The 12,732-nt window shown below is 52.1% G+C and overlaps 1 protein-coding gene across 3 annotated transcripts; it reads left to right on the forward strand.

The window, feature by feature from the left end:
• The first annotated feature begins 3,834 nt into the window (after nucleotides 1-3,834).
• On the forward strand, nucleotides 3,835-11,179 carry TNFRSF6B (TNF receptor superfamily member 6b). 3 transcript variants are annotated; one of them, XM_068207804.1, is made up of 5 exons: nucleotides 3,835-3,980; nucleotides 4,665-4,741; nucleotides 5,233-5,611; nucleotides 7,745-7,939; nucleotides 10,246-11,179. In XM_068207804.1, the coding sequence occupies exons 2-5, from the start codon at nucleotides 4,700-4,702 to the stop codon at nucleotides 10,521-10,523; spliced, it is 894 nt and encodes a 297-aa protein (XP_068063905.1). In that variant the 5' UTR covers nucleotides 3,835-3,980; nucleotides 4,665-4,699; the 3' UTR covers nucleotides 10,524-11,179. The 3 variants fall into 3 exon arrangements, with proteins under 3 accessions (XP_068063905.1, XP_068063904.1, XP_068063906.1); XM_068207803.1 differs by lacking the exon at nucleotides 3,835-3,980 and adding an exon at nucleotides 4,216-4,258; XM_068207805.1 differs by lacking the exon at nucleotides 3,835-3,980 and having other exon boundaries at nucleotides 5,160-5,611.
• Nucleotides 11,180-12,732: the final 1,553 nt, after the last annotated feature.

Below are 12,732 nucleotides of genomic sequence, written 5' to 3' on the forward strand. Positions count from 1 at the left end.
TGTGTTGTAAAAATGAACAGAAAAATACTTGGAGTGAGGCTGGGAGCAGGGAGCAGTAAAATGTCATTTTTTGGTGGGGAGCTCAGTGCCTGGGGTGCACTGAGGAAACTGCAGGAAACTGCAGTTTTTTCTCCCAGGAAACTGCAGCTGACTGCTTGTGCCACTGGAGGGAAGCCACAGCACAGCAGGAGCGTGCTCAGGGGCGGTGGCACCACGGCTCAGGTCGGGTTTGCCGATGGGAATTACCTGCCGTGGGCTGCAAAAATGCTGCCAGATCCAGCAAGACAGAAGGAAATACTTGAAAATTATTGTGGGGTTGAATTGCCCCACATGCTTGGAAAGGGGTTGGCTGGGACAAGTGTTATGATTTTGTTTTTTCCCCTCAGCTAAAGTAGTTTTAAAGCTGTGCCTTTTCCTGGAGTTGTTTTAGTATGAAGACTGTTCCAACCTGGGAATCCTCTGTTCTGAGACAGGGCAGAGAAACAATGCTGAGAATATCTCAGTGCCTCCAAGAGGTTCACAGAATGGTTGGGGTTGGAAAGGACCTCTGGAGATCACCCAGTCCAACCCCCCCTGCCAAGGAAGGGTCACCTGGAGCAGGGGACATGGGAATGCATCCAGGTGGGTTTGGAATGTCCAGAGGAGACTCCACACCCTCCCTGGGCAGCTGTTCCAGTGCTCTGCCACCTCCATGGACAGCTATTCCCCATGTTCAGGTGAAAATTCCTGAGTTTTAGTTTATGGCTGTTGCTCCTTGTCCTGATGCTAAGCACTATAAAAAGAGTCTGGCACCCTTGGAGATATTTATGTGCATTGATGAGATCCCCCCTGAGCCTTCTCCAGACTGACCAGGCTCAGCTGTGTCTCCTCACCAGAGATGCTCCCTTCATCATCTCTGTGGCCTCCAGTGGATCCTCTCCAGTAGCTCCTTGTCTTTCTTACATTGAGGGGAAAACTTGCTGAGGGTTTTTCTCTCCCTTCACCCAGGACATTCTATCCCTTTGTCCAGGGGACTCCTCTTCATCTCTTACTCTTCAGCAGAAGGATTATCTTGCTGAAGAGGTTTACAGTCACTGCCCTTCACTAGCTGAACCCACCCAGACAAGCTCTGAAACATGCCACTGTCCCACCAGTCCATCTGCCAGTGCACATGGGTTTGGTTTGGGGTGGGTTTGGGTTTGGTGCTGATTTCTGGTGCAGTGGGAATTGCTCTGCAGTGGATCTGGGAATCCATCCCTGCTGCTGGTGGCTGGGGCAGGACAGATGATGCTAATGGGTCCTGGAGATGGGAGAACTGGATGAGCTTTGGGTCCCTCTCAACCCAAACCCTGCTGTGATTCTATGAGACCTTGAAGAAGAGGGTCCCCAGCAGTCAGGACTGTTCTGTCATCTGGAAACTTGCTGAATTTACAAGAAGGAAAGACAGGGACAGTTAATTAATTGTAAAGAACAGAAAGTGAGAAAACTGTTTCAGAAAACTCTATCGGTTTAGATGCTTAGAGGAATTTATGCAAATTATTTAATGCTCGGGGGGACAGAAACCTATCCTGGACACTCCTTGCTGATTTTCAGAAGCAAATGACACATGGCTGACAGATCATGAAGGAAGTAGATACTAATTTTTTGATTGCCCTTGCCTTGCAGTGCTATGACTAGACGTGGAACATTGTGGTGTGTCATTGAACAAACCTTTCCTGCTGGTTTTTTCTCCCCCCTCCGAAAAACTGAAAGGACTCACAAAAGAGAACAAAAGCTGCAAAGCAAAATGTTTCATAAGGAAAAAGATGAGCCCTGTCTCTGGCTGGCAAAGTGGTTACTGATGGAAAGTGAGGGATTTCTTTCCTTAACAGAATTTTCTATGAATATAACAAGAAACCTTATTTTGCAAGAGTAGTTTTGGAAGCTGCTGGACACCCTGGAGTGTGAAACTATGCCCTGTATGGAGAAGTGAAGTCAGAGCCATGGCAATATGATGCTGAATTCCTTTTCCATGCTACCTCCACTGGTCAGAGTCAGTAATAAGTTGTGTTGCTGCTTTCTGGTAATCAGGCAGTGACCTATAAACCCATTCTGGGAGGTTTGTTGGACCAACAAAAGAACAGACAGAAAAAGATTAATCAAAGGTGATTGTTCATCAGATGTTGGAGTCTGAGGAAGTTGCCTGGGGAAGCCCTTTCTGTCCTATTGATGTGGTGTTTTGCTCTCTAGGAGCATCCATCTGACACATTTTTGTCATTATCAAATTCACAACAAAAATAATTGTTGATGAGGCATCGCTGTGCAGCGAGGAGCTGCGGACTCGGAGTTTCCATCCCAGCAGGGGCATGGCTGGGACACAGGGACTGCCAGCAGGTGCCATTCAGGATGTAACCACCTGCTGTTGTTTCATACACTTTTTGGATTCCATGTGAAATCCAGGGATGGAAAACTTAATTGTGTTTCTGCCTGTGGAGAAGGAAACGCTCTGCGGCTCCTGGGTGGTCAAGCCTCAGGCAGAGGGATCCCACTGAAACTCCCCAGGTGGGAGAGCCCAGAGCAGGGCTTTCTGCTGGGTCCAATCTAGTGGTGAGTTTCATCCAAAAAAACATCAAGGGGCTGTGCCTCAGTGCCAGGGCAGGGCTGGGAGAGTAGCTGATTAATTACTGAGCTGATGCACACTGACAAAGCAGCAGTCCTTGGCTCAGGGATTATGTCAAAATGAGTTACAAATCATCATGATTACTTTGGACAGCCACAGGGGATCGAGATAAATGAGCAGTGAAAGGAAAAACCACTTTAGAGTGGCCAGTGAAAATCAGCCCATCACCTGTTCTGTGTAAATTGCAAATAAATACAGCCCAGACCCTGCTGCTGGACTGTAGTACTGACCCCCACCTTGGCTCCTGCTGGAGTCAGAGGATTTTCTTTAACCAAGGTGGGTGGAAACTGACTTTACTGGCAGGAGCTTTGGATTCTTTCTGACCATTGGGGTTTCCCTCTCCTTCTGGGTAGTGGAGAACTGAGTTTGATTTTCTTGGTGAATGGTGTGTTTAGCTCTTGTGGGTCTGATCTTTAAGAGTGTTCAGAATAAAGTCCATGAGATTCTCCATCTGCAGCCCCAGTGGCTGAGAGCTGGAGGCAAGAGGCAGAAGGCAGACACAGAATTGTTAATTCTCTGTAGAGATCTGCAAGAGGAGCTGGCTGCTGACTCCTGAGCAGAAAAACCTCCACATCCTCTCAGGTCCTTATGGTGGTTCCCTCATCCTTGAGAGACTTGCATTTGCTTTTTGAGCATTTGCTCTGGTTTTGACTGTTCAGCAATGTCTGCTCAGAGGGAATCTGGTGAGACAGAGCATGACAAAGTGCAGGAGTCCCGTGTCTTGAACGAGGCACTGGAATACATGGTCTGCCAAGGCTGTACCTGCAAGCCTGAGTTCAGTTTTCATTTGAATCCTTGGGGTCCAAGACTTAGGGCATTGTCACCTGTGAGGGATTTAAGTGCTGACCTCCTTAGCTGCTGGATGTTGTTGTGCCACAAAAGGCACCCGTGTTTAGTGTTACAGTTGGAGGTGGTGTCATCCTCGGTGCTCCTGAAAGGAGAGGGTTGAAGCTCGGAGCCGGCTTTAGGAATGCAGTGCCCAAGCACTGACGATGGGGGCTGTTTTGGCAGGGTCAGTGCCCTCGAGGGGCAGTGGGATGGGGTCTGGTCCCGGAGCCCCTGGGCAGGGCAGGAGGGATGCTTCCCACAGCGCAGGTTTCACTGCCCGCAACCACAGCCAGAATCGGCCCCTCGGGACTGCCTTTGACGGGGCAAACTCCCAGCGAGAGGCAGCTGCTCTTACTGGGAAGTTATTTGGCGCTTACAGCCGGGGAACAGAACGTTCCTTGGGAATTTCCCTGCCTTTCCCCTTGCCAGAAAACGATTTCTCACCAAACCCCTGTAAAACTTAGAGAGCTTTGAAAAACTATGCGAATCCCACTCGCCTCCTTCCTCCACACAGGTAAACGAAATTCATTGCTCTGAAAGCTTCACTTTTAGAGGCAAATGCAGTAACGAGAGCGAAAGCGGCACTCGGGTGAGGGAGGGCGCCGGGACGCGAAGGCGGAGCCGGTGCCACCGCGGCGGGGGATCGGGAAGGGCTCGGGGACCGGGATGGAGTCGGGGGGGCCGGGATGGAGCAGCGATGTCACCTCCCCAAGAGGGGTCTTCCCCACGGGCCGGTCTATAAAGGCGCTGCCGGCCGCGGGGAGCGGCGCGGTGCGGAGGTGCGAGGCGGAGGTGCGGTGAGCGGAGCCGGTCCCGAGGGATGGGATTGGGATGGGGAGGAAAGGGAGACCTTGGCTGCTTCCTCACCAACTCCCGCTCCCTTTCGGCTGCGGTGGGCTGGGGGTGGTTTCCCTCCCCCGGGCGATTCCACTGGCTCTGCGGGGGTGCCCAGAGCCTCCCACCCGCAGCCGCTATAAGGCTCTGCTCCGTCCCTGCGCTGGGGAGAGCCGGCATCTCCCTCGGAGGAAGGGCTGACTCGGAAGAAAGCAGGCGAGGAAACCCAGTCTTTCCCAACAGCCCTTCCTTATCAGCCCTTCCCCATCTCCCTCTGTTTTTACCCTGGCCGGTTGGGTTGAACCTGCTGCTGCAGACAGGAGCTCCAGCCCAGACCCTGAGGAACCCTCTCTGTCTTCCCCAGGTTGCTGATCCCGGCGCTCGGAAGCCCTCGGAGCGATGCCATCCTGCCACGTGCCGAGTTTGAGGCATCCATCCAAGGTAATGGATCTTCTGCTTGTCAGGCTGGGCACGTGGGCTTTGGAAAGGAAAAGGATCAGCAAGCTCTGGGATTCAGTCCTATCCTGAGCATCTGGGTTTCCAAAAAGTGTTAAAGGTCCTGGGGAGCATGCTTTGTATCTGCTAGTTTGGAAAACATCCCTTCTGCTTCTTGGTTTGCAAAGGTGTCTCTTCCTGCGATGGTGGGGAACTGACTGGGGTGGAAGAGAGGAATGTGCTGGAGCTGCTCCAAGTTTTGAGTGAGGGAAGCTGGGTTCTGAATGCATCACAAATGGGTTTGGGAAGGTTGCTCTGTCAGCTGGGAAGGCAAAGGAGGGCAGCAGCTGGTGCTTGGGCTGGGAACAGCACGGGGAGGGAGAACAATTTCGTGTATCTACAACAATAACAAGTTCTGTAACAGCAGCAGCCGCGTTTGCTGCTCCCGCCTCTGCCTGAGGATGAGCTCAGGGCTCTTTGCGCTGTCTTTGCCGTAGTGGATGCTCCCCGCTCTCCTCCTTTTGCTGGCTGAGCTCGCCTGCGATGCCCAGCCCACGTACCAGTGGAAGGATGCTGCGACGAGCGAGAGGATAACATGCCAGCAGTGCCCGCCGGGGACCTTCGTGGCACAGCACTGCTCCAGGGACAGACCCACGGTGTGCGAGCCCTGCCCGGATTTGCACTACACTCAGTACTGGAACTACCTGGAGAGGTGCCGCTACTGCAACGTCATCTGCGGGGAGAAGCAGGTGGAGGTGCAGCAGTGCAATGCCACGCACAACCGCGCCTGCCAGTGCCAGGAGGGCTACTACTCGAACATGGAGCTCTGCATCAGGCACTCCGAGTGTCCGCCGGGCTCCGGCGCTGTGAAGCCGGGTAAGTAAGACGGGCACTGTGCATCCTCACACGGCTCTTGTCACGCCCCAAAATCTCCGCGGGAGGTAAAAATCAAGGACAAATACAGCAGCCAATGCTTGCCCAGAGCCTGACCGTCTCCCTTTTAGCTCTGGTACTGGCACAGTGCCATCCTTGCCGGCGTGCTCCTGCTTCTTTTCCAAGGAGGAATTTGGTTGGGTTTTTTCCCCCATCTATCACTCTGAAAGCTTTTGAAATCCCCAGCAGCACACTTTGCTGGGATGTGTCACCCCCAGCTACCTGCCTCACCTGCCACAGCAGGCAGAGCCAGGCTGTGACTTGGCCATCCCTGGAGCAGCCACTGGTCCTGTTCCACAGGCAGGTGGGAAGGTCCAAGCTGCTCCTGACCATTCATTCATCAGCTCCCTTCTCCTTGCACAGGCAGCCCGGGAGCTGGGAATGCTGATTATCTGGGCTGAAGAAGGTGGCTGATGATGTAAGGGCAGGGCTGGGGAATGTGTGTAGCTCTGGGGCCAGTTTTGTGGTTTTCCATTGAGCAGTTTGGATAGGCTGTGTTGAAAACACACAGTGGACACACAGCCAGGTTCCAAATCTACAAAACCAGCTTTGTTTTGACTCCTGAGTCTGAGATTCTATCTCCTTGTGTGATCTAAGTCCCCAGGTATTTCAGGGGATTTATTGTCCTGTTGTTTCCCCGGTACAGATTTCTCTGGTCCTTTAATTGCTCCAAATGTGTGTAAACTCATCAGTCACTGAGGACCAGGCTCTGCCTAGAAATCACAGCAGGGGACAGCAAACCAGTGTGGGCAGCACCAGCAAACCCAGCAGTATCTTGCTTCACACTTTGAAGTGGGGAGGCTTTTGAAATATGGAGGCTTTTGAAGCATGGAGTCTTTTAAAGTCCTTCCATGTGTGGCATGGAAGAGCTCCAGGCTCACCAGGCAGAGGGAAAATTGTTGTCTTCAGCTGATGTTTATGATTGAGATTTGGGGTTTAATTTTCTATAGGACATGACAAAATACACTAACACAGCAAAGGGGGAAGAAGATCTCCAAGCATTACAGGGAAGCACTTTGAAATTAAACATGAAATTTGTCTGGAGGATTGGCTTTAGAACTGAGGAGCCACACAAGCAAGCTGGATATTTGAGAAGAAGCTGGTTTTTTTTGTTATTATTATTTATTTTTTGCAAATGGCTTCTTGTGTGGGGAGGATTGCCCCCCAGCCCAGTCACCTGAACACCACAGCAAGGACTGAGTGTCCAGTGTGGTGGGCAGACACCTGCCAGTGCTGGTGTCTGGGTGGGGAAGGTGTGGACTGGGGGCTGTAGGCAGAGTTTGCTGTTTGGGTCGGATGCGGGCTTTGATCCTTGTGCAATCCCCCATGGGAAATCAACTTCTTTGGGATTTCCCATTTGTAAATAGTGGCTCGGATGTTGGGGGTTATGGCTGGGCCTCAGAATCACAGAATGGTCTGGGCTGGGAGGGACCTGAAAGATCAGACTCCTGGGAAAGGCTAAAGGTGGTGGCAACAACATAGAAACTGCTTGTAATTTGATTTGTGAAGAGGAGGTGAAAGGGGTGGGAAACCTCCTGCCCCCCGAGCCCTTCCCTCTGCTCCCAGGGAACGGGAATGTTGCTCGGTGCAGTCCTGCCCGTGTGGCATCAGCCCTGTGACACAAGGGAAGCGCTGGCCTGGAGCCAGGGCAGTAGTGACAAGCGTGGCCAAGGACAGCTGAGCTTTCAGCTCCACAGAGACTTTTACTTTCACTTGGTTGGGAGCCTCTGGCTCTGGGAAAAACGGACCTGGGAACCAAAAGGCTGGCTTAGCAGCTCAGCCACCAGCCTGGCTGCTGGCTCCTGCCTGGGAGGTGGCCTTTTCATAGTAGATGAGACGTCCTCTTGTTGTGGGCTCTCATGTCTGTGGGCTGCTGACAATTTATCAGCACAGTGGGGAAGCACTGCTGTTTGCCCCACATGAGGACACGCAATTCCCAGGGGAGATGCTGGCAGTGACCATTTCCAAAACTTCACCTTCATGCTCAAATGGTGTCTGGCATCATCCCCAGCTGCTGCCTCTGCTCCTGTGCCAGCTTCTCACCTGACGGTCCTGTTGTCTTCTCCCCATGCACAGGTACCCCCTTTGAGGACACCCAGTGCCATGTCTGCCCCTATGGCTTCTTCTCCTCCAGCTCCAGCACCAATCCATGCCAGCCACACCAGGACTGTGAGCAGCAGGGGAAGGTGACCAACGTGCAGGGCAACAAGTACCACGACACCCTCTGCACCTCCTGCAGACCGGGGAGAGGCAACAGCACAGAGGGACCAGGTGAGCTACAGGCACAGCGTGCCAGGACTGATGCTGCCAGGGTGAGGGCAAACTTCCTCATTACTTCCTCCTACTTAGATGCAAATGAGGTGAAATGGCTTGTAAAAGCATGGAGTGATCCATAATTAATAATAATTATGGCTAAAATAGTCTGTCTCCCTTCATCTCCGTCCAGTGTCAGTCCCATAGAGCAAAGACAGGGTGCTGGACTTAAGCAACGGTCACTGCACAGTGAGAACAAAGAGCTGACAGTGAACTCCTGCTGGGTCTTACCAGGGACAACTGGGAGTGCTGGGACAGGGGATAGTTTTGGCAGCTGAGACACCCAGCTTGGCTGCTGGCACAGCTCCTGCACTCCTTTTTCCTGGCTGCACCTGTTTTCTGGAAGCTTTTATGGCAGTCACGTCTCGTGCAGGTTGGGTGGAGCAGAGCCAAAGGTTCATTGGAGCTGGTGTGGGGTGGATTTTGACCCATCAGGTGTAAAAGTGGAGACGTGGTGTCAATCACGTCACCGTGACGGTGCAGAAGTAGTGCTGAGCCATGGCAGAGGTGGAAGCTTGGGCAGGAACAGCCAATGGGCACAGATCAGAGAATCCCTGAATCCCAGGTTGGAAGGGATCTCAAGGACCACCTGGTTCAACCTTTCTTGGCAAAAGAACAGGGGAGAGGTGCAGGGCAGAGAAAAAGGCTCGTTTCCAAGGGTACTTTGTAACATGCTCCCTCCCCAAGTTAGGGATTGAGAAAGGGACTGAAAAACCATCTCAAGGGCCCCCAAACCCATCCCAAGGGCCTGACGCCAGCTGAGGTGAGGCTGGAAGCTGTTGGGAACCACCTGCTCCACCCTAAGGATCCAGACATGGGAAACTAATTTCACGTGACTGGTCTGGATGGCAGCTTCCAGAAATATAATCAGTCATAAAGCCATAGAAGAGCACAAGCTAGGAGGGACTTTGAAAATTTATCTGGTCCAGCCATTAATGGGAAAATGAGCCTGGATGAGATTATCACAGTGCCATGTCCTGAAAATCTGAAAAGTAATGAGGACCTCATCACATCCAGGGGAGGTTGTTCTGGAGTGAAAAAATGTAATTCTTTCATCAGGATGAAGCTTGGTAGAAAAGCTTTAATGAAACTCACCCACAGGGTGGTCAGGCACTGGAACAGACTCCCCAGGGAAATGGTCATGGCCAAAGCTGTCGGCATGTTGTAGGGGTTTTGGGTGGTCTGTGCAGAGCCAGGACTTGGACTCAATGAACCTTGTGGGTCCCTTCCAGCTCAGGACATCCCATGGCTCTAAAAGATTTTCCTCTGTGGCAAGGGAACGTGGAGGCTTCCCCCCCGGGCAGCTCTCACCTTTCCATGCTCTCCTGGCACCACCAGCGCAGCGATTTCTCCTTACAAAGCCTGACTCACACCATGAGTTCCTGCCAGGAGTGTGATCCTGACACAGAGACTAGAAAGCTCCGTCACCAGTGGGATGCAGTCCCGGGGTGGGGGATGGCCAGGTCAGAGCAGAGTCAGCAGCACGTGCGTCAGGCACCGGCCCCCGCAGCCAGACCAGCCCTTTGCAGGTATTTATAGAGGGAGGAGGCCCCAGCAATGGGAGCTGAAGTTTTTTTTTTTTTAACTCCAGTTTATTATGATTCCTCTCAAGAAGCACACAGGTATCTGCTCATCATCAAGCCAAGCCTGCCGGAGAGGCAGAGCCTGAGTAACCCACCCCACCATAACCAGTGAAACTGTTCCCAGTTTGCAATGGCATGAAACTGGGCTAATCTCTCCCTGATTGAGTAATCCTTTGGCCTTGACCTCTTGAAAATTCTTTCTGTTTTCATTCCTTATGCTGGATGCTCTCCAGCAGCTTCCACCAGCTGGGGCCGGATCTGTCCCAGAGCCCTGATTGGGTCTGTGCTTGGGGCTGGTCCTGTTACAAGGTTTACAAATCTGCGGGGGAAGACAGAAACTTTCAGGAGAAAGAATGTGTAAACATTTACTGCAATTGCTTCAGATTTGTCTGTGTTTTTCCTCTATTCCCTGATGGGGAGGAGCATGGAATAGGTACATTGACTTTCTACAGAAGTTCTACACCTTGTTTTCCATCTGCCCCGTGCAGGGTGCATCACTGACAGGAAGTTCAGCTTTCCACTAGACCAGGTTGTTCCAACACCTATCCAACCTGGCCGTGAACATTTCCAGGCCTGGGGCATTCACCAGCTCCCTGGGCAGATGTCCCACAGAGAGCCTTGGCAGGGCTGTGCCCTGCTGTCCCATGTCCCTTTAACCCCCGGGCTGTTTTCCCCCACCAGCTGCAGAAGATGACGACTGCGATCAAGCCATGATAGACTTTGTGGTGTATCAGAACATCCCCGTCAAGAAGCTGAAGCGCCTGCAGCAGATCCTGGAGCGCTCACCGAAGAAGCAGACAGCATGGACCAAGGCAGCCATCCAGGAGAAATTCCGGGCTTTCCTCACTCACAAGAAGGAGGAGGACTCTGAAGTCACCAAGGAGCTGCTGGACGCACTGCGCGTGGTCAAGCTCCACTCCATTGAGGAGAAGGTCCGCAAGCGCTTCCAGCTGCCCTGAGAGCATGAACTGGGCTTTTTGGGTGCTCTTTGTTTTGGTTTTTATCTTCTGAGGCCTCAATAATTTATTCATCTTTCCAAACATAACTTGAAAAGCAGCATGAGAGATGAGCGATGGAGTGGCATCGTGCCATGGCAGCTGTGTCACTGCTGATGGGATGGGATGGGATGGGATGGGATGGGATGGGATGGGATGGGATGGGATGGGATGAGATAGAATGTGTGAGCAGCAGCATTCCCTTGCCAGCAGCAGGGGCAGCTCCTGGGAGCTCACCAGGTGTTGGCCACGGATTTTCCAGCCCTCAGCAAGGATCAATATTTTATCAGAAGAAAAACCTGCATCCAGGGTCATTATTTCTGGGGAAGAACATGGTCCCCTTTACAGAAAACTGTTTGGCTTTGTTTCAAACTGTGTAAGTTTGGGCTTGCTGGGGGGTTTAGTAATTTAACAGTATTTCCCACAGAGGTTTTGCTTGTGTTATTTTGACATGCTTTTGTTTGAGAAGAGAGTTTGCTGCTGAGGCACAGGAAGGTGGAGGATGCCCCAAACTCACTGGTACAGCTCGCTTGAAATTTATTTCTTAACTACCTGTTTTTATACCATGTGTGAAAGATGTTTTCTAAAGAAAGAAACCAAAGAAGTTATTTTATCGTACAGCTCTGTCACCTGAGTCCTTTCCTAGTCTCACTTGGAGGTGGTGTTGGGAGTCCCAGACCATTGTATCTGACCCTGCTTAGCCTTGTCTGTTTTTCCCACGTGCTTTTCCACATGTTGGCATCCCTGCCCATGGCAGGGCGCTGGAACAAGATAATCTTGAAGATCCCTTTCAACCCAAACCATTCTGGGATTCTGTGATCACACACCCCCAGCCAACCCCTGCCCCCTGAGCCATGGTGAGGCTGTGTGCCAGCAGGATGCAGACAGTTTGCACTGGGATTTGTGGCTAGGGTGACACTCATGTCTCTTGGGTCAGCCCAACCATGTGCCCCTGAGTCCCAGCTCTGTCCCCAAACCTGACTGTGTGCTCAGTCAGCCAAAAGCTGGGCTTGAGGCAGTTGTGCTGACTGCAGGAGGTTTTTTTTAAACAGATGTTGCTTAGGGAAGTCAACAAGACTGACCCCCTCTGGCATTTTCCAGCCTGTAGCAATGATGATGCAGAGCTACATTTTATGCTGTGAATGAGTTTGACTTTTTATAGCTCTTTTTTAGTGGAGCAGATGCCAGGAATTTAGAAGATGATCTTTTTCCCTGGCCTGGAGCTGTTTAAAGCTCTCTGAAGTGAGTGCTACGTGAAAGTGCTTCTGCACTTTCTCCGTGCAAGGAAGCTGTGGGGGGAAGAAGGGAATTTTACCCTCCCCTCGCTGCCCACAGACACATCCCAGGCTCTTCCTGCTGCAGTGACAAGTTAATCCATGGCAGTCTGGATGACTGGGGATGATCTCAAGGGGCAGTGCTTGCCTCTTCACTGCTCTAGAGCATGGGGGTCCCTGGATGTCTGCTCACACCTGCCTGGCACCACAGGCTTCAACTGAGGATCTCAGGCTTGATCTGGGATCCCAGACTTGCAAAATCTCACCCCAGTTTTGGGCTCTGAGGATGAAGCAGCTCAGCGACCCTGGCATTGTTCTGGGTCAGTTCAGCCAGGGAAGAAGAGAAGAAAATGCCTGAAAAGTAGCTGAGGGGAGCATTCACCCCTCTGAATTGAGCCTGGGCTGATCCTGGGAATCCCCTCAGTCCTGGCAATCTCCTTGAAGCTTCATCAAGCCTGGCCTTGAAATCCTGCTAAGGAGCTTCACAGGGGACCAGAACTCCCCTTCCCAATGCTCAGTTTTTACCATGTCTGATCTCTGCCCTCCCAAGCTGCTTTATCCCAGTGGGATGCAGCTCGGTCTCTGAGTGTCACTTACTCTGAGTCCCTTGGCAGCAGCCAAGTGCCGCTGGCATGGTCCAAGAGCAGCTGGGGCAGGACATGAGAAGGGTTTCCATTGGAGCACTGTGAGAACTGAAGCACAGCTGCAGCACTTTGCTCCAAGGCAGAGTGCAAGGCAGGACACCCAGTGCTGATGGGTTGAAGGCTGGAGCAGCCGGAGCCTCCGGCGCTGGCTGCAGCTCTTTGAGGATTCCCATCCTGCTGCATTGCAGTTATCCTGACTCAGCATGAAGGATTCCGAGTCCTTGGTCTGAAGGGGAACAGGAATGGAGAGCTGTT

The sequence above is a fragment of the Anomalospiza imberbis genome, chromosome 17, assembly GCF_031753505.1.
Source record: "Anomalospiza imberbis isolate Cuckoo-Finch-1a 21T00152 chromosome 17, ASM3175350v1, whole genome shotgun sequence".
Lineage (NCBI taxonomy): Eukaryota > Metazoa > Chordata > Aves > Passeriformes > Viduidae > Anomalospiza > Anomalospiza imberbis.